The following is a 12344-nucleotide window of genomic DNA, read 5'->3' as shown; positions in this document are numbered from 1 at the left end:
CTGTTATTGCACAATTTTCACCAAAGGACATTTGTTCTCTTGAGTGGTATTTTAATAAATGTCCCAAAATGTCTTTATGTGTAGGACAGGATAGACCGGATAACATTCCTTCAAATGCCATATAGACACATTTGTTTTAAAAATAGTTACCTTTAAAAAGCTGCACACAGTCTGTCTGCAGTTGTCATCCTTTATTCAGTCTTTGACCCCTGATATGCAGTTTGCAGCCTGCCTTTATATACTAGCACAGCTTTAGTTCTGTAATCCTTCTAATAATGCCCCTGTATAATCTCCCCTTTACTGTGTATACATTGACTGATGCGGTCTATGTGCGTGATCCTCCCCCTGTAGATTCTGCCCTGAGTTCTCTCTTTTGTCTTTAGGCTACTTTCACACTGGCGTTTTGGTGTCCGTTTGTGAGATCCGTTCAGTTTTGCCCTTAATGTATTCTGAATGGATAAGGATCCGCTCAGAATGCATCAGTTTGGTGTCCATCTGACGAAACTGAGCCAAGCGTCCGCCCTGACACTCAATGTAAGTCAATAGGGACGGATCCTTTTTTCACTGACACAATATGGCACAATAGAAAACAGATCCGTCCCCCATTGTTCAATATGGATCCGTTTTGGCTATGTTTAAGATAATACAAACGGATCCGTTCTGAGCAGGTGCAGACGGTTTGTATTATCTGAACGCATGCGTTTGTGCAGATCCATGACAGATCCACACCAAACGCGAGTGTGAAAGTAGCCTTACACTGATGCTGCCTGTGTGATTTCTTCCCTGTAGATTTTGGGTGCATTTCTTCCTCACAAATAGACCTCCCCCTGTGCAACTGAGAGGAGGGACGGAGAAAGTAGACGACCTTAGCCTTGAGTCCACAAAAGCAATTAGCTGTGCGCTCTAACATCTATGTCAGATGCAGCACCACAGCCAGCTATTTAAAGGAGCAGCAAATGCTAGGAAATTTTAAGTTTTCCCATAATTAACATTCCCATAATTAACAGGTGATAAATATCTGATCACTGGGGCCCCAGTCCATAAACCCTCTATCTTGTAGATATGTGATAAATTCCCTTTGTGAGAATACTCCTTTAATGAAGACTATTTAGTTAAATTTTTATGTATGGAGCTATATTACAATATATAAAAATCAGTGCAAAAGTCCTTTCATGCCCTAGCTTTACTAGAATGCAGCTACTCCATTGCATGTCCCTCAATAAGTACATGCTAGCTCAGGGATGGGCAAACTGCGGCTCTCCAGCTGTTGTAAAACTACAACTCCCAGTATGCCCAGTCTGCCTACAGCAGGGCATGATGGGATTTGTAGTTTTACAACAGCTGGAGAGCCGCAGTTTCCCCATCCTTGTGCTAGCTACACAGAAAAGCATTAGTAAAAGAAATTAAGAAAAGTCTTTAACACAAGGTGATAAGGATATAAGAATATTATGGGGGGTTATGGTATTGTTAAAGGGGGTTTCCAGCAGGGAAAAATTGGTGGCAGTTGACTAGGTGTGTGTCAAAAACTAAAATACCCGACACCTCACCTGTCCGCCAACTGTGTCCGTTCTAACACTGCTCAGTGTAATGTGATATGTATTTTCATGCTGTATATACTAAAATGTTTACATTGCTAATTCTTCTTATTTTATTGTAGAAGAGCAACATTCATACACCAGGTGAGCGGCTTGTATAAAATCTTCTAACTGTGGAAACCTATATAATATTGTCTGGCTAATGCATACCAACTAACTCTGTCTCCTCACAGCTTTATCTAGCCCAGGAGGGCCAAGTGCTGTCCGTACCAGTAACTTTGTGCTTGTTGGGAGCCATAAGCTTTCTTTAGCTTCAGTTGGAAGCAACAAATTTCTTTTAGATAAGGTAATAACTCAATATTTAAATGTCTGTGATTGTAGATGCACGTCAGTGGCAAATGTCCAAAGACACCCATGTCTAATGCTGCTCCATTCAACTCTATGGGACTGCCGGAGATAACAGAGTACCGTATTTTTCGGACCATAAGGCGCACCTAAAATCCCTAAATTTTCTCACAAATCGACAGTGCGCCTTATAATGCGGTGCGCCTAATGTATGGCGTTTTCTGACCTAGCACTGATATGTGTCAAAATGTTTTAGCACGGCCAGCATGTTGTACTGCGTGACTGATAGCGTTAAGTTTGAAATCCGCTTCATAAGCATGTCTCTTAACAGGAGACATTTTTGGGGCAGCGGGTATAGAAAATGAACGAATGAATGCGCACACCTCCTGACTACAATGGCCGTAATGCTCAATCCAAGCAGTGCAGCTTCCTAGAATTGGTAATCCTAGGAAGCTGCACTGCTTGGATTGGGCATTACGGCCATTGTAGTCAGGGGGTGTGCGCATTCATTCGTTCATTTTCTATACCGGTACTCGCTGCCCTAAAAATGGCTCCTGTTAAGAGACATGCTTATGAAGCGGATTTCAAACTTAACGCTATCAGACACGCAGTACAACATGGAAATAGAGCAGCTGCGAGAGAATTCAACATTAATGAATCAATGGTACGGAAGTGGAGGAAGCAAGAAGATGCCCTGCGCCAGGTAAAGAAGACCAAACTGAGTTTCCGAGGAAACAAAGCAAGATGGCCACAGTTGGAGGACAAAATTGAACAGTGGGTTATTGAACAGAGAACCGCAGGTAGAAGTGTCTCTACTGTCTCTATTCGACTCAAAGCAATAGCACGCGACATGGAGATCAACGACTTTCGAGGAGGTCCCTCTTGGTGCTTCCGTTTTATGAAAAGGCGTAATCTCTCCATCCGCCCAAGAACTACAATCTCACAGCAACTGCCAAAGGATTACCAAGAAAAGCTGGCCATTTTCCGTACCTACTGCAAGAGCAAGATCAATGAATTGAAGATCCGGCCAGAACACATCACCAACATGGACGAGGTCCCCCTTACCTTTGATATCCCCGTAAACCGTACTGTCGAGAGAACAGGGACCAGTACAGTATCTATACGCACTACAGGAAACGAGAAGTCATCCTTCACTGTAGTTCTCGGTTGCCAGGCTAATGGCCAGAAACTACCACCCATGGTAATTTTCAAAAGGAAGACTCTGCCAAAAGAAAAGTTTCCGGTTGGCATCATCATCAAGGCTAACCCGAAGGGCTGGATGGACGAGGAGAAGATGAGTGATTGGCTGGGAGAGGTTTACGTCAAGAGACCGGATGGCTTTTTCCACCAATCTCCGTCCCTATTGATCTATGACTCCATGCGCGCCCATCTGACCGATACTGTCAAAGCCAAAGTGAAGAAAACTAATTCGGTGCTTGCCATCATTCCGGGTGGATTAACCAAAGAACTCCAGCCACTAGATATTGGTGTCAACAGGTCGTTTAAAGCTAAATTGCGAGCTGCGTGGGAGCATTGGATGACAGAAGGCGAACACACATTCACTAACACAGGGAGGCAACGCCGGGCGAGTTACGCCACTATCTGCCAGTGGATCGTGGATGCCTGGGCGGAGGTATCAGTCTCCAGTGTCATCCGAGCTTTCAGGAAGGCTGGAATTATCACTGAAGAGCTACCGGTAAGTACCGATAACAGCAACGAGACTGACTCGGATAATGATGGGAATTATGAGAGGGATACTGGCGTGCTTGATGCCGAAATCGCCCAATTGTTAAACTCAGACACTGAAGATGAAGAATTTGATGGATTTGCGGGAGAAGAATAAAGTGAAAAAGTTAGTGTATTGTTTGTATTTCATTTTACTGAACAATGTTGAGAGTTATTGTTAAAGACCATTTTATGGTTATTATGAAAGAGTTGAATAAAATTTGACTTACCGTACCGTATCAGAGTTTTGTTTCATTTAATGCGCCTTATAACCCGGTGCGCCTTATATATGGAAATAAACGCGTTAGCAGGCGATCATTGATAGTGCGCCTTATAACCCGGTGCGCCTTATGGTCCGAAAAATACGGTACTCCCACAGCTCCATTCAGACAGGCACAATCAGCACCACTTGTTCTCATGATTGGTGGGGGTCCCAGCAGTCCGACCTCCTCAATCGGACATTTATCCCAAATCCAGTGGAAAGAGCATAAGTTTGGTAGGGGGAAAACCCCTTTAGGTGTTCATACCCTTCCTACTGTTTGGGTGGTATATTCTCTTTCTGTGTCTACCTGCAGTTAAGCATATTGTCATCGGTAAGGTTTACATTAACTTACATACGGCTCACAACATGTACACAGCTGGATCAGAGGCATTGCTTGTGGTCAGGGAACTTGATTTGCACGGATAAAATAACCCTCTGCATTGAATCATATTTCCAATGTTGTGCTGCAGAGTCCCTGGTAGAAGTATCTGTAGCCCTGGTCCCCTGGAAGAGGTATCAGGATTGTTCCAGTTTGGCATAATACAGCGGCAGAAAGTTTGCCAGCTAAAGTGTGATGTTTCATAATTCCATTCATATACTACAATAACGCCTTTCTTTTTTTCTCCCCATATAGGTTCCATTTTTGTCTCCTTTAGAAGGTCACATTTGTCTAAAACTTAAATGCCAAGTAAATTCATTTGTGGAAGAAAGAGGCTTCTTGGTGAGTGTTCTCAATGTTACATATGTTTAATTCATCACAAGATCCTAATATTTATACAGTAGTAATTCATTATTATTTAAAATGGTTGTCAGAGTTCAGTTTTTATATGGACAAACTGATTAACTCCCTTCCCTGAGCCCCTTATGATCCAGAGCTGCCCCCATCCTCTTTTCCGGGCTGCAGCCGGGACTTTGTTCTCTATGCAGCCAATCACTGGCTTTAGCAGTCTCGCGTTGTGTACACCTCTGAGGTTAGCGATTGGCTGCGATGGTTACGTGCATTATACGGCATGTCTTCCCTGCTGCAGCCTGTTAAAGAGGATGGGTCGGCAGCGCTGGATCTGTGGGTGTTTGCAAAAAAACTTGGGACCTTGTCTGCAACATTAAAGGGGGTTTCCAGATCTTAATATTAATGACCTATCTTCAGGATAGGTCATCAATATCTGATTGGCGGGGGTACGTTACACAGCACCCTCCTGATCAGCATGTGAGTGCTGCTTCCTGTTTATTACACTGCACTTCATCTCAGAAGCGCAGTGTAACACACGTACTTGCTCCATTCAAGTAAATGTAGCAAGTGCTTGTAATTACACTACGCCACCGCTACAGGGGAGACTAAACGTATTGTGAAGACCAGGAAGCGGCGCGCACATGGAACACCGCCTCCTTGTCTCTCGAGGGAGCCTGGTGTCGGGCCCTGTTATCTGTGCAGCGAGAAAAAGCTTTTCATATTGAATGTAGGGTAAATTCCGGCTGTGCTTTCCATAAGCCAAAACAAATACTGGCAGCTTGTTAGAGGTTTGCAATTTCCATATCACACCTAATCCCTTAAAATGAGTGTAACCTATCTTCTGTGCTATTCAAATAATTCCCCCATAAATCTGTTCCATTGGCATAGGTTGACTCCATTGGCAATGAAAAGCAAATCTGTTCTGCAAATGATTTTCATTTAACAGATGGATTTTGTAGCAGCACATACAGCATAAAGCGTTGTCTTCTACACATGGCCCCACTGTATTTGTAGAAAGATAATACTAAAGGCTTCACCTATTACTTTACCAAGGGAGCAGGAGATTTCATATTGGAAATGCAAAAAGATGGTAGCACTTACCTTGTTTATGTTCCAGACTATGTTTGAAGATGTAAGTGGCTTTGGGGCCTGGCATCGGCGTTGGTGTGTGTTGTCTGGCTACTGCATTTCATACTGGACATACCCAGATGATGAAAGAAGAAAGGTTAGTCTCTGGAATAACATATTTGTGTGTCCATTTGGCATTGCATATGTGGCCTTGAGGTTGGAGTCTGTGCCTTCTACCAGACCCCCAAGAGTTTGACTTATATAATGTGTCTAAGCGATTATTTTGCCAGATCCGCATTGTACACAAAATCCACTTTACAGCTTACAAATCTGTAGTTCACTGGTGTGTGCGCTGTTTGGGAAGGCAGCGATGGTCCTGTGAGTGCCACAGGCTCCTCTCAGCTTTCCCTAGGCCGGTGACCACATCAGTCACATGACGTAGGCACAGCTCAGCCCCATAGAAGTGAATGGAGCTGAGCGTGCTGCCAAGTACAGCCGCTATACAATGTATGACTCTGTGCTTGATGAGCTGAGAGAAGGTAGTGCATTTTACAGGAGTGCCAGTGCCTTCTCAAACAGCTGATTGGCAGAGGTGTTGGGCGTCGGAGCCGCACCAATCAGATACCGATGACCTATCCGTTGGATAGGTCATCAGTATTAAAATCTCAGAAAACCCTTTTAAGAATAGAATTTTACGTTAAAAATCTTTTAAATGTCACAATAAGTGAACTACAATATCTCTCTAGTGTTAGAGAAGACACATGGCGCCAGATTTTTAGCATATATGATAGTGGCTGTTCCCTTCCACTAAGCCACGCCTGGTTTTCAAAAAAAAATAAAATATAATAATACAGAAGCATGAATGGTGGAAAATCTTAAAAAGTTGCAAATTGTTGCACACAATCCACTTACACAAAAAAAAGCAGCTTTTCTATAAAACTCGCGTACAGCTTTATAACATTCCTCCCACTGTTGACCGCACAAAACTGAATTCTTTGTCAACGCAGACTAAGTGCCTGTAAGACGTCAGCTTCAATAGGTGGTCTAGTTTACAGCAGACACGTGTCAATGAGACCCCAGAGGGATTATTTTATATGCTTGTTATGTTCACTTTTCTTTTTACTGCTTTCTAGAATCCTATTGGAAGACTAAATCTTGCAAACTGCACAAGCAAAAAAATAGAGCCAGCCAATCGGGAGTTCTGTGCAAGGCCCAATACTTTTGAATTGATTACAGTCCGTCCACAAAGAGAGGGTGATAGAGAAACACTGGTCAGCCAATGCAGAGATACGCTCTGTGTCACAAAGTAAGTATCACGTGTGGCGTTCATAAAAATCTGCATCCTTTTTGTATCCCTCAATGCACATATAGACCAATTAGTAGAATGGGAGGTGTTCATGGTCCTCTGTCACATTTAGGGCTCATTCAAAGAACTGTATTCATGTGGCCACATCTGTTCGGCAATTTTGCGGAACTGATGCGAACCCATTCATTTCTATGGGGCCACAAAAGATGCGGACAGCACACAGTGTGCTGTCTGCATCCGTACTTCTGTTCCGCGGCCCTGCTAAAAGATAGCGCATGTCCTATTCTTGTCCGCAATTGTGGACAAAAATAAGCATTTTTCTCATAGGGCCGGCCATGTGCAGTCCGCAAAATGAGGAAAGCTCACAGCAAGTATCTGTGTTTTGCGAACCGCAAAACACATACGGTCGTCTGAATGAGCCCTCATGGCAGCACTGGAGATTGCCAGAAGAACTCTATATCTTTATATACAGACCGTGAATGTAATCGCTCCTGATTTATCGGTTTTTATAATAATAATTGTATATTGCATGACATCGCCATTATAGAGCGTCTCTTCTGACTCTATATGGTGCCAGTTCCTCTGTTATTCACAGTAGAAGTTTAGGAATAAATTTACAGCTGTCAGTAACTCTGATTGCCTGTTTTATCGCTGCACAACATGACATCTCTATGGTATATATGTATCCTGAACCGTTACTAACTCTGCTTCCCTGCGATTTTCCTGCATAACCTCTCCATAGTACATTTTCATTTTGAACGATGTTAGTAACTGTGCTTGTCTGATTTATCCCTGCATAACGTAAAATCGTCATGGTATATATTTATCTCCAAACTTGTTAGTAACTCTGCTTGCCTGCTTTGTCCCTGCACCACAGCACTTCTCCATGGTATATACGCATTTTAAACCTTGTTAGTAACTCCGCTTGCCTGTTTTACCCCTGCGTAACATCAATCTCCATGGTATACTGTATATGTATCTTGAACCTTGTTAGTAACTCTGCTTGCCTGCTTTTTCGCTGCACAGTATTAAATCTCCCTGGTATATTACCAAGCTGGGTGTTACTAGTTGGCGATGTTTCCCTGCATTGTCTGCCAATGTCCAATCAGTGCTGGTAGGGGCAGACTGTGCAGGAACACACCCAGTTGTCAATCTACTCCTAGATTTATAGTTGGAATAACAGAGGAAAAACGCACATAGAAACATACAGTTATTAAAAAAGATACTTCACGTGTTTAAGAAAATAAAGAGGAAAAGTCAGAGTGGGCAGAATTAGTCAGACTGGCAACTAAAGGCCGAGTCTGCTGGCTATTTATATGACTGCTTTATAGGGTGCCTTTTTTACAGCGCCTCATAAGCGGGAAAAAGGCTGATGTTCACGGCCTGGGTTCTTTCATGAAATTATGCTCACCTCACAGTCCTTTAATTTTATAACGCTTACATATAACACTTTGTCATTTATATTAAAGGTGGACCTAGATTTTAAAAGGGCATTCCCATCTGGGAAATATATGGCATATCCACAGTATGTCATAAATGTGTGATCGGTGAGCATTTGGTGCTGCTCTTTCCATTCAAGTGTGTGGGAATTATTCCCCCTCATATAACTCCGACATGCCACTATATAGGTATACGGTTTTACCACACGCTGGGTGCAAGGGGCTTATAGATACATTCAGTGTATGTGCCAGTATGCACATAAAGACAAAAGGCAAGGTGTGAACAGACCCTGTAGGCATGTAGCATTATCGCCTTCATATTGTGTATTACTGGGACAGCAGACAGAGTTATCGCTATAGATCACTAGTTACATACATGGAACCAGGAACACCATTCCAGGAAAACCTCTTTTTTTTTTTTTTTTTTTTTTCCTGATTTGTGAAGAGCATTGGGTAAATGGCTGTGCATTTAATCTCTCTACCAAGTTCTTTCTTTCCGAATGTATCATCCTTGGGTCCATTCCACGTAACCACACTGTGACTGACCGATTCTGTGTCTTCACTCTGAACAGTTTTTCTCTTAGGCTGGGTTCACACCTGACCGTTTTACAGCGCGTTCCTACGTGCTGTAAAACGCTCAACAAGGAGATACCAATGCTTCCCTATGGGAATGGTTCTCACCTGGGAGTTTTACAGCGCGTACGATCGCGCTGTAAAACGCCCAACGCCCCAAGAACTACATGAGCTTCGTACATAGACTTTCGGGAACGCGCGACGATGGGCGTTAGCTTGTCTCTGTATGCGCGATTGCAAACGCCGGTACAATCGCGCATACAGAGCGCTCCTTTCAGAACGCTCAGGTGTGAACCCAGCGTTACATTCTCACTCAGAACCGAATGGATATCCATAGAATAGCCTCTGGTCCACAGTGAAGATGCTGCATCTTTCGGAGAGTCACAGCGCGGTCACGACTTCCCACACACAACAGAACGTTTAAACCAGGCATCAACAACCTACAGCACTCCAGCCTTTCTGAGACTACAACTCCCAGAATCCTACTTTGACTTCAATGGGAGTTACAAGAACAGCTGAGCAAGTGTGCTGGAAGTTGTAGTTTCACAACAAAGGTTGCTGACCACCGAGTTTAACGTTTTCTGTTTAAAGTGTAGCTTTAATACTGAATGCACACCTTTCCCATCTTATAGTGCTTGCTCATCATGTCTTTCTCTTTTCTGTCCAGGAACTGGCTGTCGGCAGACACGAAGGATGAGCGGAACCTTTGGATGCAAAAATTAAACCAAGTCGTTTTGGATCTGCGCATGTGGCAGCCAGATGCCTGTTATAGGCCAGCTACCAAGGCTTAGAAATAGTGGAAGTTTACTAAAGTGCCATTCATTGTACAGCACGTTCCTTTTCCCGTGTCTTCTACTTTACTGCAGGCGTATTATACACATATATATGTGAAGTCACTGGCTGCGAAGAAAATGTATTTATTCTTTTTCATTGACCTCATTAATTTACACTTGACCACTTTTTGATAGGAGAACCCATGCGTAGGAGGTGGTTATACAATGCGAGCCTCCGATGGCTGTAGCTTATGTTCTTAGATCTGTTTTTAGTCTTTTTTATTGGATTGGGTTTGTAATGGGATTGTGCCTTTTGGGAGAGCTTTAACTTTTTGCTATATTATGTGCAATATAAAACCCAGTGTTGGGACCTCGATGATGAGCACAGTTTTAATTTAAATGTTTGCTTTCAATATTGCAAAACTGCTGCCCTCTTTATAAAAGTGGGTCACCGTCACGCCACGTTGCGCTGGATTTTAACCCTTGTAAACACTCGCCTTGCTCTCTCTGACCCGTTTTATTTAAGATGGAAACCTTGCCTTTTTCCTCTACAACATATTTTTCTGATATGTGGTACTTGATTCCATCTGCATCTAATTGTAACCAAACTGATTGTGTTGTGCTTTGCTAATATGTTGTATGGATTATTTGCCATCTATAGGGCTTGGGGACATCCGCTAACAAATGCCAGAGTTGATTTTTAAGATTTTTTTTTTTTAGTCATGTGATTTTATAAAGCTGCTGGATTGCCAGCTACGTGCGTTACTAGTTTAACTATTTTATTCCTATAGGCAATACGTGTTTAGGAAACATTTGTAGATCTAAGAGCTGTTTTAAACAGCAGTTAATGTACTGAGATGAGTTACCAACAGTAGAAGCAAAGGACAAGCTGCTAGTTGTTAGTCGAAATCTGACGTCATTAAGGGGCCGTTGACACAGCATTTTATGTAGACGGAATTTGGGAGCGGACACCTGTGGCGGAATTTAGCTACTGGCGATGTCGTTTCGGACTCCCATTCATTTAAATAGGAGGCAGCGCTGAAGATTTCAGAGCGGCGATTTGCGGCTGCACCATCTTTTCACCACAATCTTCAGCGTTGCCTCATTGAAATTAATGGGAGGCAGAAGCCACAGGCTGCTGACAAAACTTTCCATCTGTGTCCACTCCAGAATTCACCCCTTCAAAATAGCCAGCGTGACCGGGCACTTAGACTTCACGCTGAGAACGAATAGAAAAATGTAATTTCACACATACTTCAGCTCATACGAGTCACACTCTCCATGGCTGCATAGCCAGAGCTAGGTAACTACCAGTATCTCAGCTTAATGTCACAATTTTTCTGGACTTGAAGCAATGTTTGCTGTAAATCATGGATGTCAAACTCATGGCCCTCGAGCAACAACAATTACAACTTCTAGCATGCCCCGATGGCTGACTGATGTCCAGGCATGATGGGAGTTGTAGTTTTGCAGCAGCTAGGGGTGCTACGAGTTTGACATCCCTGCTGTAAAACATAACTTTTGGTTCTATTTAAAAAAAATACGTTTTCAGGAACAGTGAGGCCATACGTAAAAAAAAAAGTTTAGAATATTAGTATTATACAAAAGTATTGAACCTGTATGTTCTCTGTCACTGTCTTGGTGAAAAAGTTTGGATGTTCATATTTGATCACTATTTTGTGTACTTTTGAATTGTTGCATTCATTTTAGATTCATACCATTTTTATAGAATCCTGCTTTGTATTAACGCATGGGTGGACACTAACAGCCTTTCTATGAATCCTTCCCGCACATACACATTTCAAAGTGGTGTCTGTTTTTTTTGTATATTTTTGTCTCACTTTCTGTGTCTTTCTCTTCAAATGTAAAAAGATTTGACAATTTTGTCATTGCAAAATAAACTTTGTATATATGTATTAAACAAGTTTTACTCTTGTACATTTTAGTTTTTTCCTCTATTTAAATTTTAAAGGTTATCTTTCAGATAGGTTATCGATATCAGATCGGTTGAGGTCTGACACTCCCACAACTAGCTGTTCCAGGCAGCCACCAACGCCAGAAACTATATAGTGGACAGCGCCGGAAGGAGAAGGCTCTGTCCGTTGTGTAGTTTCCGGAGCAGGTTTACTGCATCTCCAGTCCAAATGTAGAAATGAGAACATATCACATTATTTCATATTGCAACATATATGTTCTGTTGACAAATTTTCCATTTATGCAGCCATAGTAAAGTTCTGTGTTTGAAGGTGACCAAGCCATACATGTTAGGTGAATGTCCTGTCTCTCCCCAATGGAAGACGTTTCAGGGAGAGAAGGGATGGGCTTGTTGGATTTCAGCCCTACCCTTTTGTTCTAGAAAGTGTCTGGCAATGGTTTATTCCCCTCTCCTTGTTAACGCATATTGAGCAGAAAATAGCGTACATGCGTGTGATTGGAGGGGGAAGAGTGTTGGGAGAAATGGCTGTCTACTAAACTTGATCATCTCCCCCCCCCCCCCTGTGTTTTTTCTGTTTTTCTTTCCACACGACCTGGAATAAAAATTTACATTTAGATTTTATATAATGGACCTAACAAAATATTACAAATTG

General features: G+C 42.5%; 1 protein-coding gene across 1 annotated transcript in view; it reads left to right on the top strand.

The window, feature by feature from the left end:
* The window catches only part of ANLN (anillin actin binding protein), a 72557-nt gene extending 60883 nt beyond the window's left edge, over nucleotides 1-11674 (top strand). The window contains exons 19-24 of the mRNA XM_044293890.1: nucleotides 1658-1679; nucleotides 1769-1881; nucleotides 4502-4588; nucleotides 5715-5822; nucleotides 6799-6971; nucleotides 9651-11674. Of these exons, the coding sequence (XP_044149825.1) occupies nucleotides 1658-1679; nucleotides 1769-1881; nucleotides 4502-4588; nucleotides 5715-5822; nucleotides 6799-6971; nucleotides 9651-9774 (627 nt within the window). The 3' untranslated portion in view covers nucleotides 9775-11674. The remainder of the gene's footprint in view (nucleotides 1-1657; nucleotides 1680-1768; nucleotides 1882-4501; nucleotides 4589-5714; nucleotides 5823-6798; nucleotides 6972-9650) is intronic.
* The last annotated feature ends 670 nt before the right edge of the window (nucleotides 11675-12344 follow it).

Source organism: Bufo gargarizans, chromosome 5 (assembly GCF_014858855.1).
Source record: "Bufo gargarizans isolate SCDJY-AF-19 chromosome 5, ASM1485885v1, whole genome shotgun sequence".
NCBI classification, from domain to species: domain Eukaryota; kingdom Metazoa; phylum Chordata; class Amphibia; order Anura; family Bufonidae; genus Bufo; species Bufo gargarizans.
The sequence above is the reverse complement of the archived record's forward strand: the minus strand, read 5'-3'. Positions and strand labels throughout refer to the sequence as shown.